The sequence below is a fragment of the Callorhinchus milii genome, unplaced genomic scaffold (genome assembly GCF_018977255.1).
Source record: "Callorhinchus milii isolate IMCB2004 unplaced genomic scaffold, IMCB_Cmil_1.0 Scaffold6, whole genome shotgun sequence".
NCBI lineage: Eukaryota > Metazoa > Chordata > Chondrichthyes > Chimaeriformes > Callorhinchidae > Callorhinchus > Callorhinchus milii.
The window spans coordinates 18,933,280-18,958,527 of record NW_024704747.1 but is presented as its reverse complement, the minus strand read 5'-3'; the positions used below and the strand labels follow the sequence as shown (position 1 = coordinate 18,958,527).

The following is a 25,248-nucleotide window of genomic DNA, read 5'->3' as shown; positions in this document are numbered from 1 at the left end:
TGTAAGATAAAAGAATGCACTGAAATTAATGGTTTGCAAGACATCAAGACAACAGGAGCAAAATTAAGATTGTTTTATTGTCGACCCGAAGCCCAGCATAGTTTTGTTGGAGAATAAACATTGAGATCTAAACATATGGTGATGGTGGATTTCCCATTTTAAAAATGTTGTGATTTTTATCAAGCACAAGTTCACAATAGAGGATCGGATGGAGAAGGCCCTTTGGACCATTTGATCTACTATCTTCCAGAGGGCCTACCCTTGTGTCCTCCCGTGAAGGCTTCAAGCTGTTTTTTAAAAGAGTCCAGTGCCCTGGCCTCAACGTGAGTTTGAGAGGCTGGACCTTGCAGTGCTGAGGAGGGTGAATAATATTCTAGATTATCAAAGCAAAGACTGAGCAGTCTTTGACCTGATCATCCAAAGAATCCTACAACCTCAAACACTTAAGAATGTCACTGTACTGTCAGAACACTGCTGTGTGACATGCTACACCAGGTATAAAACACACTCTTTACCACACAAAGGTGCCAATCTCAAATGGAGGTGGGTGAGACTTCTCTCCTCATGAAACTCCCCCATGGTACAGAAATTGCACGACAAGAGGTAAAAAGAGAAATGAAGCGACATTAGAAAGACGTATCTTCAAAACTAGTACTTTTTTTCCTTTACCTTTTTATAGTATTATTAAGCTTTGGTTTTCACAACGAATCGTGTAGAAAGTTGAAATTCTACAAAAGAGCAAGGTAAACAAAATCCTCAAGATGGGACACAATTCTCACTTTGTTACAAGAAATGAGATATTTCACTGCAAACAAATGAAATTGAATATGCTATAATATCGGTGTGCAGCTGTTAAAACAATCCCCTTTGAAGTAGCAGACAGATTCTCTTTCTCTTGGCTTTTTGTGCTTGTCGTTTCAAAATTATCCACAGTAGAATTCTCTTGTGGCTTCTTTAACACAGCTCAGGCCCCAGTCCAGGCTCGCACCACACTGCAAATCGCCTACAGTCAGGACTGAGTCTGCCAGGAGTCACTGCAGCTATTTGCCCTTTGTAACCTGAATTAAACATTAAACTGGAATTCTGCAAAAAGTAAAGAAACCCAATCGCGTCAATCAGAAAGAATAACATTGCTAAAGTGCTCGCCGTGATGCCAAAAGCCCCATTCTGCAATCCGCTTGGGTTTTTTTCTAAGGTGGTGCACACATTCAGACAAGATGTCTCCACAGTGACCTTATTAAAGGTCTCCTGTAGCTAATATTTCAGTGGAATATTATTGAATAACGCACAAACTGTACTGGTAACCAATTCCAGGTAACCAGTTCCGCTGGAACTAGAGCAGGAACCATCTCCAACTAACCTACAGCAGAAACGATCTCCCCAAACAGACTGCAGCAGGAAACATCCACAACTAGCCTACATCAGGAACCATCCTCAAATAGATTATAGCAGGAACTGTCTTCATTTCGACTTCGAGAGGGATCGTCCCTTAGTAGACGATAGCAGGATCTGTCCCCTTCTAGATAGGAATCCTCTCCAGCTACATTACACCAGGTACCATCCTCAGCTAGAGTCTAGTGCTATGGTTCAAGAAACTTTCCCAGCAAATACAATAACAAATAGTCTAGAATCGTATTTTGTTCGATGTTGGTGTAGCTATTGCTTTTGACAGAGGTCAAAGGGGTGTATTCAATTCTGACTGTTCCTGAAATCAGGGCTATCTCAAATCAGATTTAGACCAATGGACGAAAAAGTTACAACAGGATTTGAGCCTCCCAGTGATGAGATCTGGTAGGTTTACAAAGTTTGAAGCAGCTGGCAACATCAAATGATCTGTATGTGCCACTGAGCAATTTTCTGAAGTTACTTTTCTTCACTAAGTTCATTTATGTAACACTTCAGTGATTTTAATTAACATAGGTGAAATATTCTGACTTTTATTAGAAGTTATTACAAACCTGGTGAGGCATGGAGGAGCAAAGGTAGCAAAGTAAGTGATTAGACTTTTCTGATGTAACCTATTTAATTTCTCAAGCTGTAAATGAATTGGCAGTGAAGTGCATTAATTCAGGCTGCTCCACGTAATGGCTCATTTGTACTACACTTTTAGCTTTGATTTCTTTGTAAAGGTTTCAGTGGAATTGTTTAAGTGACCATTTTAAATGCTATTAAACTGCATGCATAAACATGCATAAACATCTCTTTAATAATAAGAATATAAAGGAAGTGACATTCAGCATCGTTTAGCAGAGCTCTCCTACAGTGTTTCCTTGCATGTGTGCAAAGTGCTGTATAAGCCCTTAGTTGCACACATGCAGAGCTCTGTATACACACTTAGTTGCATGTGTTATTATCATGTGTGCAGAGCTCTGTATATGTGCTTTGTGGCACTTATGTAGAGTGCTAAGCAGTTGCTTCATACACACATATTTCCAAATGAGCAAAGCGCTGAGTGCACTGTTAGTTTCACGTGTGCATGACATTGAATCTAGTTTTTGGATAGATTTATTCCAAGGATCTTTACAGGGGAGCAGTGTGCCAATGCATTTTCCAGGGAATGACAGCATGGAAGCTAACAGCTGTGATTCCCCCCTTCCCCCTTCCCTCACTTTCCCGAAGTTCCAGATGTCAGTTGATGCCATCGGGTAGAAAATGAATTGGCAGCTAAACATGTTCCTCATGAGCAGGAAAGGCAGACTTAATGTTTATGCACTTGGGCACCTTTTTGGCAGGGAAATGGTGCAAAACACATCCAATCCTAAGAGAAGAGCAAGCAGCGCCGAAAGTGCTTTGGATTAAGATCCAGCATGAGAAGGTGCAAAACTATATTTAGAGTTCAAATTGTGGCCAGGCTCAATGTGCACATAGTAACCTTAAACCATGCCACACTAATCTGGCTCTTTTCCTAGGGACCAGCATGATTATGGATCAGATTTTGGTAAATAGAGCTTTAGAATGGAGTTAAAGGCTAGGCAGAAGTCACTTCACTTTATGAGACTTATCAATGAAAGATGATTACTTGCTCTCTCAGTGTGCATTTAATCCTGGGTTTTCAGAATAAATGTCTGAGGTTACAGATCTAGTCACTCTATCCAAAAAATGTTAGCATTTCCTAGCAGAACCCAAATCGATGTGTCACTGAGAAGTGCTTGAAGGTCGTGACCTTTTGCGTTCTTTCAGTGGTGGAATCAGGAACATCTACAGAGACAGAGACGACTCACAATCAAAGACGAGGCGTTTCATTTGGTGTCTAGTGAAGCAATAACTGAGCAGTTCAAATCAACAGTTAAACAAAAAAAGCTGTGAGTTTGTAGGACGTGTGGACATAAATGTCAGTGCACTATCCAGGTACCACACTTGACTTATGTGAAAGTCCAAATTGTTGCACTTAACAGGATTCCTTAACGTGGAAATGGGGATTCCTTCCAGCAACCCGAAGTGTGTCACATCAACCTCTGCTCTACCACAATCTACCTCCGGGACTTTGCTCCAGGAATTCTAATGAGATTCCATGTTAAGGAATTCAGTTAAGAAATATTAAACGTTAAACCTTCCAATGATACGTTGGGCTGAAACGTACAGGTGCAAACAGCTCCTTCACTCAATCCATATGAAACACCTGAACTCTAACGTTTTGGTGACTGTTTCTCAAAAATCCCATTGGGACAAGCTTATGGCGGGTTAGGGGTTAGGTTTTCAAGCAGGTTGCAGTGGATGTGCACATTTCTAGGTTACTCTTTGCCCCAAAGGTTAAACACTTACCGAGCATGAAGAGGATCTCCACAAAGATGTCACTCACACTGGGCGGGTTTCTTGAAGCTGCGGAATTATCGTCTCTACTGACGCTGAAGCAGACATTGTATGGAACAGTGACAGCAACATAAAATGTTGCCAAGAGAATCAGCCAGTCCCATCCAGCTTTGAAAGTACCATAATGGAGCAGAATAAATCTGGATTTCTGAATAGCTGCAACTTTATACTCCGGTAGTGCTGGTTTCTCTCCAAAGACATTCTGTTTGAAGCAAAAAAGAAAACAAGTGTGTCAAATGTACATGCCTTGTGTACTGCTGGGATTGTTTCCAGCATGCTTTACAAAACACTCCAATTGCAATAATAATAATCCTTGAATTTGATATAGTGCTATTCACATCTTCTCGACGTCTCAAAGTGCTTCACAGAATATACCGTAAAGGGAATTGACTGTATATTTTGTGGGCGAAACATAGTAGCCAATTGCGTACAATAGTGTCCCGCAAACAGTCATGGATTGAGTGACCAAATTATTATTGTTTCTTTTTCTTGAGGGATTATCATCAGGCGTGTGGAGTAAGGAAACTTGCCCAAGGTTTTGCCAGTTGGAGTCAATTTGGCTCATGTTAAAGGACAATCCCAATTGTATTCTAATTGTGTACAAGTCTTTCTGTTATTTGACAAATTACTGCCCCCACAAAATCAGTCTTAAAGTTCATGAATAGAAGACATGATCCAGGTTTTTGTAGTGCAGAGGGGCATGGATGAGTTTGCAGGGTAGTTTGGATTGTAAGCGGAGGGCAAGCCTAGAAAAAGTCACTATATATGAGAGTATTTGCTGTATTTCAACTCCATAGGCACCATAACAACTTAGACTTTCATTTTCTATTAACTGACATGTTGTAAAGCATTTGGGGGTATTTATTTTACATGAAAGGTGCTATAATGAATACAGGTTATTTGGATCTTTTAAAGAAAACTGGCTGAAAATCTGGTCATGCAGAGAAGGGAGGGTTAACGAGCTGTTGGGACTGTGGAAGAGTCAAACCTATAGTTCTACATTCTACAAATTGAAGCAAATCTTTTCAATGATTTCCCTGTCTTTTGTTGAAGTGACACACACAAAGGATCCATCAGTGGCTACAATGGAGGTGGACCATGTGGATTGCTCTGTGGATACATGTGGGTTAGCAATAATTGAAGCACTTGGGTTTAACACATTCTCTCTATGCCATCTTGTGTTACTGACATACTGTAGCCATAAAGCACACTCCTCTCCACTCTAAAATAACTACCTCTCCATCTACGCATTCATCACATCTAGGCTTGTCTATGCCAACTCCCTGCTTGTTGGCCTTCCTAACTCTTCCCTCCACAAGCTACGGATCATCCAGAACTCTTCAGCTCGTGTCCTCTCCTGCACCAGGCTCCATGACCCCATCACCCCTACCATCGCCCAGCTCCACTGGTTCCCCATCCCTCAGAGGATAGATTTAAAAATCCTTGTCCTTGCCTTCAAGGCCCTCCACAGCCTTGCTCCTTCCTAACTCTGCGACCTGCTAACCCTATATAAAGCTGTCCATTCCCTCTGCTCAGCAGGCTCTGGCCTGCTCCACATCCTGCACCTGGTCCACCCCACCACACCATCAGCAGTCATGCCTTCAGCCTCACTGCCCCCACCCTTTGAAACTCCATTCCACAATCCCTTCACCTTGTTCCCTCTCTTGCCTTCTTCAAGATCCTCCTCTTCGACCGTGCCTTCAGCTACACTCCTATCCCTACCATACCTGTTATCCACCTGTCCTCATCCCAACCCCCTGCTCGGGTCCAAATCCCTGACTATCCAGCACCTTTGGATGTCCTCCCGACATGAAAGGTGCTATACAAATGTAATATAGTATTGTTTGTCGGTGTTCTCAAAATTGGCTGCCGGGTTAATCCACAAAATACACTGTCACTCCATTTTAATGTGTATCTCTCCTGTGAAGCACTTTGAGATGCCTTCCCAATATGAAAAGAAACTACATCAAATGTAAGAAATACTATTGTTATTCACTTGATTAAAATTCTCCTTCCTTCCTGAAATTATGGATCCGCTTAAGTCGGGATGTTGAAAAGAGAGGTAGATAATACATGGGAAGTAAGGGTATTAAAGGGTATGGGGCAATGAGACTAAAATAATCTGCCATGATCTGTTAGAGTTGATGGGCTGAATGCTCTCCTCTTATTCCTATTCACTTGACAACAATCTATTGGATGTAAACGTTATACCTTAAAATCAACTGCATGGAATCTAGTGGATGTGGCAAAATAAAAACAAAATAAGGCAAAGGAAAATGTTGAAGCTCCTGAGGTCTGTGTGTGAGCATCTAAACAACAGCTGCCATCCTACACTTACTAACCCTTTCCCATTTACTTTGCAATATGTATTGCTGAAGTTTGCTCATTCTTTTCATTTCAATTTAAAACAAAAACATCGCTGTAGTGGTTTTAGCGTAACTATAACACAGGAGATGTGAACAAGCCTCTGGGATGGGATGCATTGAGTTGGGATGGGATAGGATAAAATAGGATAGGGTGAGAAGAGATTAAATGGCTAGGATGGTTTGGAATGGGATGGGATGGTTTGAGTTTAGGATTGGATAAGTGGGGTGGGATAGGATGAGATGGGATAAGATGAGATGGGATGGGTTCAGATGGAATGGCTACAACAACAACTTGCATTTATATAGCGCTCTCACGCAGTGTAACGTCCAGGAGGCTGGAATAGTACAGAATGGGATGGGCTGGGGTGGGATGGAGGGAAGCCAACAGATAACTCAAGAGAATGACCAATTGTAGTGCTGTGACTTTCTCCACATTGAACTTCACAAAGTAGATTAGTTTCATCTTCAGTTGGTTGCGAAGGGATAGACATAGGGTTATAATGCTGGCTGCGCATTATAATACCCATCACGAGGTTTTACTCACAAACTGGGAACTGTGCGATTGTTCCGGTCTGGATTTCTTGCCAGATTTTGATTTGGTTTTTCCCTTTATTTTGAGAGCATGCATTATTAAACAGAAATAAAACGGGGGGGGAGGGGGGGACGGGGAGGGCGGGGAGGGAGAAAGAAAAAAAGTTTCACGGATGTTACTGTTACACACGAGGCATGGCGAGCATTTCAGACGTCTGCGCTTTTATAAGTTATTTCCGATGATTTTTCGTTCCTTCTCCTTCATTTTCCCACTTTCCACAAAAGAGCGGCAAGGACGATTTGAAAGCTGTAAGGTTTCAAATTTCCTACAATCTGAAAGCTGTAAGGTTTTGCCAGCCATCAATCTGACCTATCTAAACATGACAGCAGATGATTTACACCGAATGCAGCTTCTTCTGCGTCGGAGTGTGACACAGGCAACATATTAAACATTCAGGGAAGGACAGATGTCTTAAACTCCCCCAACAACACCTGCAGAGTGGTACCTTTGTTCTGAGCCGTGTGCTTTTGCACAAAAGCGAAGCTATTTAGTTCACGGTGTGGGCACTGGCCAGACTGGCTGTGGGGAACATTGTAATATGGCAGTATTCTTAACCAGTTTAGATCTGTCTTTGCTGGGTGAAAAGAGCAAGACGCCTCCCCCCCACACCCCCACCCAATGCAAATCATAGGAGTAAACAGAAACTCAGTAAGTGTGAGCGACTGTGCGGTTTATAAAAGTTATTTTTATCTTCCAACTCAGGTCCGTTGTGTCAGTATTCTGAAACATCCAAATGTCAACTCCTAGTGCTTTACCATACCACGTGTCTCCCCTGTCATGCTCCAGGCCCCCCAACCTAACCCTAGCTCCCCTGTTATATCCCAGATGTCCTTCCATGGCTTTATCCCCTTCCAAGCCATGCCCCAGACTCGTGTGGGACAACACAATACAAAGCAAATCTCACAGCAACTTGCGCTGCAATTTATAACACAGAAACATTGTAATACTGAATCGAACAGACAAACAGAACTCCCCCAGACAGGTTTGCCGAGTGTTCAGTCACTGAGGGGGTTGCCTCTCAGCTAAAAAAAATATTAGAATGACTGAAGACTATTTCAATCAGCGAAAACAAAACATAGAGTAAAAAGAGAATTTACAAATTTACTCTCAGTGGACATAGTAAGAAAAATGCAAATACACTTCCTGAGGGCATAAAGAGTGGCAAATATGAATATTGTTGCTGGAATGCCATGATATAATGAAAAGTCACTGATCAACTGGAATAGATACCAAGATTTGGCAGTATTAAAATAGATGCTTCTTGGTTTTCAGTTGAAACGAGTTCACTGATACACTGCTGTTTATGGTGAACGTGAATTCCAATTCCGCTAATCCCTTCTTCAACACTGCTCAATGTTTTGAAACAATATTTAACTCCAAACATCAGAGCTAAGTACTACTATGAAGCTAATTTCATTTTCTAGCTTCTTAACAGATCACAGTATTTGAACTTGCGGCACGGATGGGAACCTCATCCAACTGTGCCTAAAAAATAATACTGAAATATGATATCGCAGACGCTTTAAATTTCAGGCTTTCCTAATACCATTGTTTTTATTAATGAAGCTGACGGCCACAGCCTTTGTCCAGTGCTCCAGCTCACGGCTTGTGCAACGGCAGAAGCCAGCATCAGTTAAACCAGACTTCTGCAATAAACTGCTTTGTTTTACTGTTCCATCTTGGATTGGGAATAAGCTGCGTAGCTAAACACTGTTGATAACATCCATAAATACCTACGGCACACACCCAAAAATAGTTTAGCAAATGACAAATAAATATATCTAATAGTGATATTATATCTGTGAACTAAGCTTTGCTGCTTCATGAACACCTGGTTGGTCCATAGACATGTTGTGTGTGGTAGGCTTTCCAAAGCTCATAAATGATCCCTCTACCCATCCTGATCCCAACCACCAGCTTGGGTGCAGGTCCCTGACTGTCCAGCACCTTGGGACGTCCTCGTGATGTGAAAAATACAATGTAATTTGTTGTTGTTGTTATTGTGACTTTGCTGTGAATCCTAAATGTATTAAATACCTGATCTTGATGTAGATACCACATACAATAGTCGACGTTGCAGAAAATTGTCACTGAAAGATTTAAACAATTAACAATGGAGAATGCCTTTGTTTCTAAGAACATTGCAGCACACTTTAAAAACAAAGACAGCTCCACTGTTTCAAGTGGCTTCCTTAAGAGTGATCCATTGGGTGAGAGGCTCTCTGCCCTCTCCCATCTGTGACTCATGGGTTTGAACTCAGACCACATTGCTGGGTGAAAAATCTCTTCTTTCTGGTGTCTGTGGAGGTCAGAGATGGAATGAGTTCTGGACATCTCAACCCATGTCCCCAGTGTGAAAGTGACCTTATTTTTGCAATTGGCAGCACTCGAAGTTTGCAATCTTATTCAGAGAGACTATGAATGTTGGGTAGAGTAGCAAACACATTAATGCAGCAGAGAGCCTCTTCTGATATTGGGGATAAGACACATGAATGGTCAGAGTAGAGATGTTAGAAGCTTTACTGTTTATGTGGCCCTGTAGCTTCAGACTTGGGATGACTTGATGTAGGGGAGGGTATTAAAATGATATCACATTCCAGTATCCCAGACTCAGAGATGTGTGTTGAAGTTAACATCTGCAGGGTGACGTATACTTGTAGCCTGTCACAGTGCACTCTCCTGCCTCAAGTCTCAGTTAGTGTCATTCTCTTACATCATAGACAAATCAAAGCCAAAGATAAAAACAAGGTTATTGGAATTCCCGTAAGTAGATCCCTAGTACCTTCTCAATCTAGATTACAGCCTAGTACACATGAGAGTTTTCCCCCAAACATTGGCAACTGACAGGATGATTGTTCTTACATTGTTCAGCTTGAGCTTGCTCTTATCCTGCTTCTGTAGATGTCCTGACAAGTGGTACAACACAGCTCTGCTTCGTCTTCTGTTGACGTTGAACCCTGGAGGCCTGGTGTCTGTGTAGATTTCCAAGTCACCTGGGATTGGGTAACAAGATGAGAAGAGCAGAGATTAAAGAGGATAGAAATTGGTGGTGAGATTTATAAATCCTTACTGTAAACACGACACTCTGACTCTAATTAACTGGGTAACTGACTGTAGTCAATTCACACCAATGTAAAACAGATTCCCCAATATATTGGGGTATATAATACAACTCTGTCTGTTAGCTGGAGTCAGGGTTGAAGGTAAAATACAGCCACATCTAGGGAAGTTTACTTTTCTCTCAATCATGAGATAGAGGTCTTGTACCAGCGAGTTTCACGTATATCACATGCAGTGAAGCACAAAGTTTTATCCCCTCGCTGCTGTCTGCACAAATATGATGAATGCCCTTTGTCTGAAAAGTGGATTTTATGAAACCCGGACAATCGTTTTTTGATCTTGAAATTAACAGAGTTAAGCAGGAGACAGTTATTACCTGGGATTCTCAGCTAATGCTACAAGTGAGGGTATTTTTCAAGTATTTGCATAGCAATAGATTTCTTGCACAAGCAAGAAGTGTTCAAAAACACACTGTCCCCTTTCTAAATTACAGCAAATATTATTATGATTCTCTGGTTAGAGTAAACTCCTGATCAGTCGAGGAGGAAAGAACTCAATGATGAGTTATTTTACGAGTGGCGAGTTAGGCATATGTTATAAATACATAAATAAATGCAATATTGACAGCATGATGACTTAAGTGGTTGTGACAAGTTAAGCGAGGGTCGAGTTATCAGGAGTTTACTGGATATGGTGTTCTGTCAGCGATCGATTGGTCCGATATTCAGGCTGATTTGAAGAGCTCCATTTCTGCAGCTGTGCCACCTCACTGTGGTATTAAATTGGCAGATTCCGCAGACTCTCAAGCCTGGATCGTGTACTGAGAGCAATCTTGAGAGAGGAACTTTGTGAATATTTCCTATGTTTGAGATACTGCCACCACTGGAGTAAGTGACACAGAGAGATAAACTGTGTTCCCATTCTGTGCACCTGCAGGCTCTCTCTCTGTCTCTCGGTGTCAGACTGCACATGGTGTGATTTTACTGAAGGATCAGCCAGGGTTTTGTGATCATTCTCTTGGTAACATTTCTGCACTTTGACTTCCAGCTTTGTTTTCCTCGTTGAAATGAGAGCAATTTATTTTAAACAATTTCATAGTAAAACTGAAATTGTCTTTATTTTCCTCCTGCAGGTTCTAAGTTCTGCCGTGTGGTTTATCTTTCTCCACTTGATATTATTTTGTTTAATTAAACTGAAAAGGGAATTCAGACTAAAAAAAACACCATGGAAAATTCCCTGAAGGGTTAATAAATAGACTCGCTGCACAGTTTGGACCTAAGTCATATAAAGCCGGTGTCCTGGCTGACAATCCCCCAAATGTAAATTGGTTATTCACTTCATGGTTGTTTGTGGGACATTGGCTGCCGCATTTACCCACAAAACACACAGTCATTGCATTATTTACTAATAATAATAAAGAAAAGTAGCATCCATTTATATGTAACATGGCAGTGTTATTGGTTTGGCTGACCCATCACTGAAAACTATTTAGAAATTATCTCTATGGACAGATTTAAACTGTATGGACATTATCATGATGATTATTCTTATTATGAACTGGGGAAATACCTGGTTTAACCCTGGTGTGTGCCCATGGAATTGTAACTCTGCCAGAATCAACCCCTTCAGCACAAGAAGAATACAAATAGGGGCAAAATAAAAGCCCTGAGGTTTATTTCTGGTGATAATCCTTATTGAATCCCTCCTGATACTGACTTGTAATCGTTGAAAATCATATTCTTCTGTCAACCCATTAGCTTAATGCTTTAATTGTGTTTTAATGCTACTTTCGATTTGCTGTTTAGGACTTAAAAGAAATTGGCAAACTTGATCTTTAAATGGCTTCAATGCTCGCATCGGCACATTCTCATTTTCCACCTGTCACTATTCAACCATAGTGTTACTTTGTCAATAGGAACATCCTCCCCTTGTATATGGAGAAGTCAGTTTCTTTACCCTCTTTTGAATGATAAAACATGGCAGTTTACTGCCAAATTATGTCGCTCCGTGGGCTTCAATTAGCTTTTCTCATTCAAAGCAATCGTCGTAAATAATAGAATACGTCTCCTCCCATCCCCTCCCACCCCCCACCCCACTCCCCCACCCAGCGAGAGTTTCCAGTGGTGTTAGTTAGATATAACATGTGCCACATGCAGCTCTGCCTCTTCTCAACACTGTCTCCAACAATGTGTGGCATTTTCCTGCCATACATTATTAATGAAGGGAAAATTACATCCATTAAAAGCAGGAGAACACAACTAACTGCATTTCCATTTGTCAGAGCTGCTAACCTTACATACAAACTCTGGCAGGTTACCCATTGGGGCCCATTAGGGCTGAATTATTAGCGATTGAGTCATCCGTGCTCCTCTGTATCAGGACACTGGACTTCATTTTCCTCCTGCAGTTTCTAAGTTCTATAGGGAGGTTTATTTTATCCAGCTAAGAATTATTATAAACTGTGGGACACTGCTGTCCACAACTGGCTGCCACAAAATACCCTATCAATTCACTTTACAATATATTCTGTGAAGTCCTTTGAGAGCTCTCAACGGTGTAATAAAGTGCTATATCAAATGCAAGGATGATTATTATTATTAACAAGGTACAAAGAAAAAATTATCAGACATTAATATGTCAATTGTGCATTAATAGTGGTAATTGGGGTTCCGTTGAGACTTTCTCTATGAGACACTTTAGTGAAGGCTTTTGAACACAAAGGAAAGCAATCAGTTTGACCTGCTGCTACGCTTCTTTAAATCAACACAAAGTCCTGTTACCCACCCCAGGTTTTTTGTTACAATTAATTTTTATTTTCTAATCTATTGCAGATGAGTCGAGTGTAACAAGGTAACTTCCTCATCATTCCATCCATGTTCTGGATGATGTTGCACCGAACATGGCAACGGATTATCTGTCATGAAAATGATGCCACTCACACACACCGATCCTCTGGATGTCTAAATACAGTTAAACACTTACCCTGAATACAATTAAGTACTTCTAAATACAATTATCATTATTCTTCCACATTTTTCAGTGGTTGGTCAGTGCACTGTAGAAATAAAATATGGTGGGGGGGCGGGGTAACAGGACTTTGTGAACACCATGTAGATGTAAAGGCAAGTCTTGTCCTCTGGTCTGTTTGTGAGCACACCACGAGTTCAAGAGGACATAGAGAGCAACTATCGAGGTGTTTGGCTTGTAATGATCACTCTGCTGATTGACAGAATAACTGTTTTGTAATGGATCGGCTCCATCTCCATTCTACACCGTTGGCTTCTCAATGAATGCTCTGATGTCAGAATAAACACTGCACTTCTGCGATCAAACTCTTAGCAGGGGAACGCTGTTGTCACAGCACCAGTCGTGTACTTTCTTTCAGTTGTGGTTCTTTTTATTTAATGCCCTCTTGAATTCCAATCTCTTCAATCTGTTGCAATCCCTCCCGAGGCATTGATGGGTGAGGAGAGACATTCCAACCAATCGTTGAACCCATTGTTTGCCTCAGGCAGCCAGGCCACTTCCCCCTGGAGAATGGAATCAATACTAAATAAAATAACAGCTGCCGATTTATTATAATGTCATGTTAGTTCCAGTAATTGTACAAATGGAAATGCCATTTCTATTATAAAGTAATTGGGGTGGAAGGTAACCTCAGCTTGGGCTTTGGCTGACACTGAGACAGACATTCAAGCTTCACTCCTGGGGCTGTGATATCAAATTATTCTCCTCTCATTCCTCCCACCCATTTATCCTTCTCCATGTATAAAGGACATCATATTTTGGTGGAGTTTCCTTTATTTTTAATTAAAAGATCTGAAAACTGAACACCTTCCTCTATGACTGTGCTTACAGTCACCTCCTCTCACCCTCCGGCTTGGAGTCAGCCTCCGCCACTCTTAAGCCCTCCCACTGCCCCGCGTGAATGGCAAGATAAATGCAGGTTGTTCTTCTTGTAAAACATTTTGCTTCTGCTCTTAAGTGCTGCAGCCTGGTTCAGTGGTAGCACTCTTGCCTCTGAGTCAGAAGGTTGTGGGTTCAAGACCCACACTGGTACACAAACTCACGTAGTCTAAGTTGACTCTCCAATGCAGTGCTGGAGGTGCCACAAAATAGCCACAAAAACGAATGACCAATTTTATTCTGGGGGATAAAACCTTCTGACTCAGAGGAAAGAGGGCTACCACTGAACCAGGCTGAAGCACTTAAGAGCACTTATGGGACATTGCTGTGTGCAATTTGACTCTGTCAGCTATGACATTGAGTATTTGACCAGGTAATACATCACAGGCACATTCTCATTCTTGTCTCATTCTCTCTCTCTCACACACACACACACACACACGAAGTCTGGCTCATTTTCCCCTCTGTTGAGCGGGGGCCACCACAGCTGCCTAGTTTGATACCAGCTAACTCAGCACAGATCAGGATTCAAACCCATATCCTTCTCCTTCTATATAGCCCTATCTCGGTTCCTTTACCCACTAGGCCAATGTGGCTGACAAGCTTCCTTCAAATATTTATTTCACAGCCTTCCCCACAAACACGTCATTTATTGCAGAAATAATAAGGAGCATCCCATATACAATGATTAGGTTTCTCCTCTGTCCACTTCAGTTGTAAGATGCCGTAAAGCACAATCAAGCGTGAACAATTTAAATTGAAAGAAAAATCGCTCACGCAAAAAAAAATATCTTGACACAGATGGAAGAAGTTATTCAGCAAAGCCTCTTTTCAAATGAACAGTGACAAAGTCGTCAGGACCTTTGAATTGTAGATTGACCCAGGTAAACAGTACACATTACACTGGGCTTTGAGGCTAACCCACTCAATTGCTTTAAATGAGTAATTACAATCTCAAAGCCATACTTTAATCTCAAAGAGAATACTTGATCATTAGCAATCCCTCCACGTCCCTTCAGATTCCACACACAGGAAATGCCGCAATTGTCTTGCCCAGCAGATTAAATATCAAGATTATAATTCATTCAATCTGCCTTAATCCTTTTTAAATAATTGAACAATTCAAGCAGCCATCAGGCTCTCCTTCCTTGATGCCGCTGCCCTAATACTGCGGCCACTCACTAACTTAACCCTGGCCATTGAGTTGAGATGACTGGCTGGGAGAGGAGAGAGCCGGAATCCTACAGATGGTTTTAAAATTCGGAATGATATTCACAGGGTAAATAGAGAAAGACTCTTTCCATAGAGATGATTATAAATTGTGATTTTTAAAAAAATAAAAATCCCTTTGAAACTTACTCCCTTTATCTCTATCTCACCCCACTCTCTCTGGCTTTAAATCCCGCTTAAAAACCTAAGTCTTTTTCCTCTCCTGCTTTGCTTGACATCTGATACTGGCCTGTGAAGCGCTCCAAGCAATTATCCTACACGAAAAGCGCTATATAAATGTAAGTTGTTGTACAGATGTAATGAAAAGATCCGCCCAAGGCTATTTTTAGCAAATGACATTCAATAGACTAAATAGTTCAAACAATGAATAAATAGCACTGAGAACTAGGAATTCAAAAGTTCTTGGATAAACAGAAATCCTGAGAATGATTCCCCTCCCTTTGTCTCCCCTTTGTGTCCCTCTGTCCTCCAGCTGTTGCTGCTGATAGCCTTTTGTACTGTACCTTTCACAGCAGTTTATGTGGAGGGTACTCAATCACTAACTAACTCAATCACCTATCTCTCTGTACTCCCACCCAGCAGTGGAGGAGCAGTGTATCATATCAGCTACCTCTTATTGATGATGGAGGGGTGTGTGACAGTTCATAGATTTTCTGCAGGATATAGTGTGTGTGATTGTCCAGGCTGTCCACACATTGAATACCCAGGGAAAGGCCATGGTACATTTTCTCTATGCTCCTCACACCACCTTAACCCTTTGCCCATCAATCAAACAGGCAAAGCATTCATATGCAGTGGAAAGATTCTTTATTTACCCTATCAGTACCATTCAGAATTTTGAAACCCTCTATTTATTCCCCCCTTCCTCCACCAACCCCCCCACCAACTACTTGTTCCCAGCAAAAATGCTCTTCAGCATCTGAACAATGTGACTGAGTTACTTACTTTGAACATTCTTTCTTCCATTTGTGGTCTATAAAGAACATTATTTTTCCATTAGCGATGAATTTCATGAGCTCTTTTTGATGTTGAAAATAACAGCCACAGGTAGATCTTTGAAGGAGCCACAGAACACTTGCCCCAACGCATTACAAATATTGTGTGACTATTTTAGAATTCATTCCAATTAATAAATAACCTATTAAAAACCTTGTTCGTTTCTTCCCCAACAACTGTTCCAATCTTGATACCGTAAGGAAGAGATTATAGCAATCCAAATTGCTATCTAATTATTGAATAATCATAGCTCCGGAATCTGCCAGCAAAATGATTTGTGTTTTCCCTAATCCTTCCCCTCACAGGATATGGGTTGAGTGAGGACATTGAAACTTCTTCTGTGTTCAGCGGATTATAATGGACACACCAGTGTCTGATTGTCTGAATGTTCATAAAATACTAAGAATGGATGTATGCGTTAGATAAAATAATGTCAGTTATACACATGTGGCTTGACCCATAACCTTTTGACTCAGATGCAAGGGCCGCACCCTTGTCTCTGAGTCAAAAGGTTATGGATCAAGCCACATGTGTATGGAAATTTCTGATTGTCTGGTATGAAGTGCTCACTCTCTCCCTAAAAGAATACACCATGCTTAACTAATGCTGGAGACTTTAGGTGCAGATAGGCAAGATCAAGGATTGGAGATTGCAGAGTGTGAATTGGGGCACTGCTGAAGCTTTCCCAGTGAAAACCTCACAGCTTGCTATTGCAAACACTGGCAAGTTTCCTGTTGTTTATTCAGTTAGGATCAACTTACCCTTTAAGATTTTGACTTGCAACAACAACAGCAGCAGCAGCAAATTACATTTATATTTTGTTTAAGCACAGTTCTTTTTTGCATGGCATTTCCCTTTCATGTCAGGTGAAATGGTGAAGTGTGTTGCCTCTTGTCTGAGATGTTACTTTGCGGCTGCGAAAAAATAATTTGAGCTGAATTATGGAGCGAATATGCTTTAACATCATCAAACTGGTCCCAGAACATGTCTGATCCTTATTGAGTTTCAAATGTCACTGGGCCATAATCGAATATGTTTATTGTGGAAATTCATATTTCCACAGAGCTTTGATACAAGTTATTATCAGGCTGGCCAATGACCCCCACTCTGGCTCAGTGAGCGGTCTTGCAGCCAGAATCTTCAGGCTCCTGTATGCACCAGGGAGCAATCGGAGTTTGAGACAGCAACTGGATCCCAAGGAGGCACAATGTAGCTGATACAACTCAGAAGCTGAACTCCGAAGGAGTAATATTAATTTTTATCACGTGAAATATGACCTGAACAGAGATCAATGAAACTCAGAGACAGTCACAGATCACAGAGTTTTGTGCTTTGATGGGTAGAGACCAGAATGGATTATTTTTATGAATAAAGATGCAGTACGAGCAACAGACAATATTTTCCTTTTTTTGGCTAAAGGCAATGTAAAGACACTTTTCAAAAGTTGCACCTATCTGAACAAACTTTGACCTTTCACATAGAATGAAAGTTTCAAAAGACTTAATAAAGACAATGGGGAGCAGCGAGCTGGAAGGAAGGGAGAATTTAAGGATGTAAAGCAGAAGCATGGATGAAAAGATATGTTTTTAGATACATTTTGAAAACAGCAAGAGAGGAAGCAAAGATAAGTGACCTCCAAAAAATAGGGACGTAGTAGCCAAAGGCTAGGTCATCATCTGTTGGAATGCACTTCCAACAGCGAAAAGGTTGGATCACCCTCGCCTAGACTTTGAATTCAAAGTCCCGACATGGAGTTTGAACCCACAACCTTCTAAATCAGAGACAAGAGTGCTTCCAGCAGATCCAATCTAACAGTAGAGGGAGTAAAGGAGAGACCTGAGCCAGCAATATTCCAGAGATGGAAAAAAGGCAGTGTTTGTAATGGGCTGGATGAATAGACAAATGCTCACACTGTGGTTTTCCCAAGAAAGAATGGAAAGCCCCGAAAATGAAATTGGAATTTTCCGCCTGGTTTGAGAGGGACTGGCTTACTCTTAAAGGGGCAGTTTTTTGCAGCTCGGATCAATTTCAGACATGATGCTTTGACCTCTGCTCTTTGACCTGTGAATTTCCAAGAGCAGAGGAGAGTGGTGAGAGTATGCAAACTCTTCCGTTTCTGCCTGTGCCCTGGTAAGGCGAAATAACTGGCTAACACCTACTCTTGAGTTTTCGAAAGAGGCCATTCCAATCTCGTTGATATTGTGACAGATGCCTTTTTTTGGTGGGTCCAACTCTAAAGTGTGCTATGGAAGTTGATGCTCTGAATAATTATCAATCTCTGTTATCTACTGCCAAGCTCAATGTCAGGGCTTCTGGACATTTTTGTTAATTAAAACTATTGGATGCAGACATTTTTTCGTGCAGTTAGCTAACAAAATATTGGACATATTTTATTAATGGGTAGCTTGCTGGCATCAAACCTCATTAATCTATATTCAGATTATAATGAGATGCCAACTTTTATTTCATTTTACCAACCAGTGGGAATTCTCAAAGGTAGGCTGCTGGATAGTAACATGGATTTAGGCAATGCGGATTATATTTGCAGATAATTCTTCCTCTCCCCCATACCCAACCCCCATTCCCTTCACAAACATTAAAATCTCCACAGACTATTATTTCCCAATAAACTTATCTCCTGTACCTAACTTCAGTATTTAACTCCAGTACCTAATTCAAGTGCCTAACTCCAACACCAGCTGGTACTTCACTGCAATGGTACCCAACTCCAATTCCTAACTCCTGTACCTAACTCCCATATGTAACTCCTGTACGTAACTCTCATACTTATCTCCTGTACTGGAATTCCCTATCTAACTCCAGCATCTAAGTCCATTAATCTAAATCCAGTATCTGAATCCAGTATTTCACTCCAGAACCAGCTCTGGCATTTTCCCGCCCTAGTACTAACTCTCGTCCCTAACCCTGGTTCTCAATCCTCTGATACCTGAATCATTCTTCATTGTTCCTGGGTTCAGAACACATAGCCACTTCATGAAGCAGCTTTACTGCCAGGATCCCACAGTACTACTACTACACGATGCTACCTGTACGGATTTGAACTGGACGAACCATTTTTGAACCATGTTTCTGCAATTTCTGATTAGAGATTAAAAAATGTATCATTAAACTATATCATGTTATTTCCCTTCTGACTTAATTTAAATAACTGAATCAATGACAGATTGAATTTTACTGAAAATATAACAGTCTAACTGGTTTAAGCAGCTATTTACAATACGGACTGATTCGAATGATTTATTGATGAATAATCAGCAAATAATTAAATAGCGCAGACAGAATGGAATGAATGACTTTTCTGAATGAATTTTGTAAAACGGAGAGCTGCAGATTATGAATAAATGATTCAACTAATGGCAGAAATTTATTTCTGCAGCAATTTATTTTTGAACCCAGATATTTTCAGGTTTCTGCCAATCATTTGCCACTTCAGGTCTGGTCTCTCACAGTTTGCCTAGTGAGGCAGTACGGTCTGATAGACTGGACAGTTTTAAGAGGGAAGTGGATAGGTTTGCAGTGGAGGGAGGTAATGATTCTTCCATTTGATATAGTGCTTTGAAGAAGGGGAAGGAGGAAAGAGAAGGGGGTAATTTGCGATATTGAGAAATTTATGTTCAAATAGCGCATTCTGCAGGTACCCTTGGATGTGTCTGAGACATTGACCCTCTGAATCTCTGTCCATTTGTTTGTCTCTCTCCCTCTCTCTGTCCAATGCTATGATTTTAAAGTTTAATCACTTCTTTTTCATCAAAATGCATAAAAAGTACAGCTTTAGGTAACAAACCCTCCTTTGGTCCTTGTACATTTTGGATGTGCTTCTGGTGAGGAAAAGAAGCGACTCTGCTAGGAAATGTGAAAAAATAAGTTATGCAGCACTTGTTCACAAGACAGTGATGCATGGTGAGACCAATTTACTTCCTCAACACTTACACAAAGCTCGATTTAATTGAATAAGGATAATAATAATAATACTAACAATAATGACAACAACAATAATAATTCATGTCTTCGATATATATATATATATATTTCATGTCAGGGGACATCTCAAAGCGCTTCACAGGATTTTACTGTGAGGTACAGTTACTGTGCATTTTGTTGGGTAAGCGTGTTTGCTCACTCTAACATTTAGAAGCCCATTTAGTGGGCACATTATAACCTTAGATCAACCACGGACACAAAATGATTGCTGCTCACCTACATCGGATACAAATTTGGCAACTTACTTAATCAGTTTTCAGAGTTTTGCAACTTTGGGTTAGAACCACTGTTTCTTTAAAGCTTTGGAATGGGATGAAGGTCTAATGTTGGATGATACCGACACTTGAAAACTGGATGGTTCTTGCCATGATACGACAACAAAATTACACTTGTATAGCACCTATTCACGTCGGGAGGCCGTCCCAAGACGCTGAACAGTCAGGGATTAGGGATTTGGACCTGAGCTGGTGGGGTGGGGGGGGTTGGATCAGGGAGGGTGGAGGGCAGAGAGGATAGGAGGGTGGCCAAAGGCACGGTCGAAAGGGAGGGTGTTGAGACGCACCTTGAAGGAAGCAAGGGAGGGAGCGAGGCGAGGGAATGTGGGATGGAGCTCCATAGGGTGGGGGCAAGAAAGGCTGAAGGCGAGACCGCCGATGGTGGGGCGGACCCGGCGGGGAACATGGAGCAGGTCACAGCCTGCTGAGCAGCGGGAGCCGACAGATTCATATGGGGTCAGCAGGTTGCAGAGGGAGGGAGGAGCAAGGCCGTGGAGTGCCTTGAAGGCAAGCACGAGGATTTTGAACTCTATCCATTCTATCTTGACACGGCTGTAGTATTGAGCCACTTTGGGCTCTCCCCGTTGCATTTGCTTTGACAGTGGCTTTTACATTGAAATTGGATTGACTCTTCCACGTGCACTCTTTGCTGGTTTTCTCATAGCTTCTCTGTGTGTAATCTCATCAACTCCACATTTAGACATTGACACGGTGCCCCCAACTGGTGCTAATTGCTGGAGTCAGAAGATGCTCTCGGTCATCAGGGAAATGTATGCCCTCAACAAGAAAGCTCCTTGGCAACTCACACACAAAGGCATTCAGCGTTCCTCAAAAAATTGCCTCATAAGTCATACACCAAATTGAATGGCTAATAGATATAAAACCAATTTTGAGAAGGAAACCTAACCAGGTTCATTGCAGCGGTTTAATCCAGTTTTAGCAATTCACGCGGAGTCAGGGAAAGAATATTTTACTGATATACACATACCCGTCAAGCAATAAATTCTACACTTCTGCACACTCCATTCCTCAGAAAAACAGGGCCCTACATTTATACCAGGATTAGTTAGTTGCCTTAAAGAACAAATCTGTCTCCCTCTCCCCTATTTTCTAAGTTTCCCCACTCACACTGGCTTAGGCCGAGCAACCAGACGCCAGCAGCAGATACGTTTTATACATGCTGTTACATTGACATTATAAATAATATTCACCATAACCAACTTCAATAAAAAGTGAAAGGCTTATCCTCCAAGGAACATGACCATAGCATTTGATGAAGATCCATGGAGCTTCTTGCAAATAATTTTACTTCTGTAATTTTTTAGGATTGAAATTAAGGAGCATACACTGTTACTTCAACCTTCAAAATCCTTTCCGATCTGCCTTTGAATTGATGCAAGTCTATCCTCCAAAGAGCAGAGTGGGAGAGTGTTTGTTCAATGAAAAGTCATCCTAACCAGAGATCCTAGGCACTTTGCATTGTCTATTCTCACATATATCAGATGACACATCTATAATGGAGAGGGAGAGATCCCAGTAAAACAGACATCATATCCATATCAATGGCATTCCATGGAAGAGACCAGTCTTGTAATTCAAAATTGTACCATCACGGCTCTATATAAATGCAAGTTGTTGTTGGGTTGATCCCTTCTTCAAGAATATTTTAATGTTGGTTTTCTTGGCTTTGAATATCTTCAATTCAAAGAAGGGAATTCAAAATAATCATTTTAAATACTAAGAGAATAGCTTTTTGTAATCCATCTAATGACCTCCCTCCCTCCAGCCCATCTCTGGAGAAGATAACAAGATTGGTTCAGATGAAGAAGGCCCCTTGATCTATCTGTCCTCATCCTTCTCGAATACCTATCCTTCTGTTGTCTCATCACAGCATCAAACTGCTTTTTGAATAAGTCCAATGTCCTGGCTTTAACCATCCAACCTGTTCCAGGCATTAATTATCCTCTGAGGAAAGAAAAACATCTTGGCGTCTATCCATCAGCGGCCGTGCTTTCAGCCACTCCGCCCTGAAACTCTGGAACACTCGTCCTCCATCCCTTCGCATTTCCCCCTCCTTCCTCATCTTCAGGTCACGCTGACAACCTTCCATTTTGCCTTTGCCTGCAGTCACCTCCTCCTTCCGCCCGCCCCCCCCCCCCCCCCCCCAGCTTGGGACGCTACACTCTACGAGGGGCGCTATAAAAATGCAATTTGTTGTTGTCCTGAAATTACCCTTTGTGACTCTAAACTTGTGTCCTCTTGTTCCGCTGATTCAGTGTACACTAAAGTATTGTTGTGGGTTTCCTTTTTCAATCCCATTTAAAGCCAGTCTCGGGTGTGTCTGTGCACCTACCACATGCTTCACTTGTGCCAAACAAGCTCAAGGTTGAGCTGGGCAGCATCTGGTGGTTTAAACGACAGACCTGGAGGCACCCACTCTGCTTGACAGTCGTTCAAAGAAAAAAATGTTCTTACATGCTTAGCTTCCAAACACAGTAGGTGATAGCAGAAACCTAACAATGTTAATGAGTCTGCATCAACCACAGCCTCCAGCTGCTTTCAATAGATCGATTGGAAAGTACAGTATTTCTGTGTTGCACTCTCAGGAATTCATATTCACACAGTGTTTGCCAGCCACAACCCCTGCTACTCACCTGAGTCTTTACTGTTTCCTGATGCGCCCTTGATCTTCTTGTCCGTGATGTCCTTGTGTGAAGCCAGGAACAGCACCACTTCCCCCTTTTCATTCTTGATCGGAACGATGTCCAGAAGACACCAAAACGATGGCCCTAAAATATGAAATTCCAAACGTCAGGAGTTTTAAAATGAATGCAAAATGAAGACGTGCAATGTGGCTCCTTTACCTCTCCTCTGCAGAGAATAAAGGAGATGGTGGGAAACAATTCATATATTTTTTAGGGAACCTGTGTAAGCTTATATACATACTGTGTTTAAGATTTTTAATGAGTATACTTTTAAAATATAACCAAACACTTATGATCTGTTTAGTATAATATTCCTTACTTATTAGGGCATAGACAAGGATGTGTGTTTTAATGACTGACTGGGAGCCCCAGTGCAGTCCTGGGAAGAGTTGCATTGTCGAAGATACTGTCTTTCAGACAAGTAATTTAACTTGGGACCCTGATACAGAATCTTCCTTGGCTTCAGCACCACATTTGGTGACCAAGCTAACCTTTTAAAGAGACCTACTGAAACTCATTTCAATCAGACTTCAGTCAGGTCTGAAGTTTCAACCTCAGACTGTCATTTGAAATCCAATGTATTCCTGCTAGGGCTGCTGTTAATGAGGCTTCCCTGGCACCTCCTTATCTCTCTGACCTTGCCTCACCCTTCCTCCATGTGCCCCCTCTGATCAGCTAACTGGAGCATCAGTGGCCAAGCCTTCATTTCCTATGCCCCTCACTGCAAGAACTCCTTCTCTCTACCACTCTGTCTCTTCCCCCTCACTAAGTCTCACCTCAAATCCTACCTCTTGAAACAAACCCACGGCCACCTCCCATCTCTTCTTCCCTCTTGTTCAGCACCCAACCACACTGTAAACTGCCTTGAGGTGTTACCCCTGATGAAGAGTGCTTTATAAATTGTTTAATGGTCACATTTGCTGGCTGTTAAACTGCTGACCTGATGGTACAAAGTTAAAAAGGGAAAGGAGGAAAGTTTCACCAGCACTAAGTTTTCTTTTATTTAAGTGTCTTTTCTTCCCATTCCTGCTGAGGTTTTATTTAAACAGTGAGTGATGCTGACATAATTGGAGGAATTGGCTTGGAGAAGACCCGGAATCTGACAGATTGGCTGAACTGAATTATCAAACGAGGGCTATCTCTCCCAATGTCAATTCAACAAGCCCACACACTTGGGGACATTAACTCCTTACAAGTTAATTCTACTGCTCATTGTTTAAACAAAAATAATTCCCTCCCCCACCCCCCATTATACAAGAAAGAAACAGACAGATTAGAACAGTTTTTTTTATAAATATTCTGCTTAAGGCATTTGGGTAGTTTGGAACATTGGAGCATTCAACTCCCATGTGGTGATTTCTAACTAGATTCCTTTATTGTGACATTGGACGGATGTCACACCATCAACATCGTAGGATCCTCGCTCTGATGCAATCCAGTTTAAGAGCAGAAATTTTCAGGGTCATTGCGATCTGCCAACAAATTCCCCAAATAAAATTGATCACTCGCTCTATGGCTATTTGTGGGACATTGCTGTGTCCAATTGGTTGCAGCATTTCACCAACAAAATACACAGTCAAACAATTTACAGTATATCCTGTGAAGCCCTTTGAGATGTTTTGACGATTGGATATGGTGCTATATCAAATGCAAGTCTTATTATTATTATTATTATTATTACCCTCACCATGGGCCTAACTGAGATCAGTAAAGCCAGCACAGAAATTAGACCTGGGATCCTTCCTGTACATTCTGGCTTGGCATCAAACCAGGTAGTGCATTAGCTCCACTGAGATATCAGTGAGCCTTGCAACTCTTTTTGAATAAAATGACTCTTTTTAATATTTATTCTAAAACCCAAATCACCCAAGACTCAAGCAACACTTTGTTGCTTGAAAATCCCTTCTGACCTCTCTGCTGATCTGCTCTTCAGTGTTGCCCCACAAACAAACATGTGTTTTCTGTTACATCTGCTGCTCTCTGTGACAATTGGATATGCGTTCCCTGAGATTGTTTCACTCAGAACAGTGGTGTCAACCAATTAACAAATAATAATAATAATAATCCTTGCATTTGATATAGCGCTTTTCACGTCGGGAGGACGTCCCAAAGCGCTTCACAGAACACACAGTAAAGTGAATTGACTGTATATTTGTGGGCGAACGCGGCAGCCAATTGCGCACAGCAATGTCCCACAAACAGTCGTAGATTGAAAATGACCAATTTAATTATTGTTTTTAGTTTTTTTTGGAGGGATTATTATTAGGCGTGTGGAGTAAGGAAACTTGCCCAAGGTTTCGCCCTGA

At 41.4% G+C, this 25,248-nt stretch overlaps 1 protein-coding gene across 1 annotated transcript in view; it reads right to left on the bottom strand.

Annotated features, from left to right (window-relative positions):
* Nucleotides 1–25,248, bottom strand: part of kcnh3 (potassium voltage-gated channel, subfamily H (eag-related), member 3) — a 172,400-nt gene that overhangs the window by 50,940 nt on the left and 96,212 nt on the right. The window contains exons 3-5 of the mRNA XM_042336285.1: nt 22,892–23,026; nt 9,631–9,761; nt 3,763–4,012 (exon numbers count right to left, since the gene is read on the bottom strand). Coding sequence (XP_042192219.1) covers nt 3,763–4,012; nt 9,631–9,761; nt 22,892–23,026 — 516 coding nt within the window. The remainder of the gene's footprint in view (nt 1–3,762; nt 4,013–9,630; nt 9,762–22,891; nt 23,027–25,248) is intronic.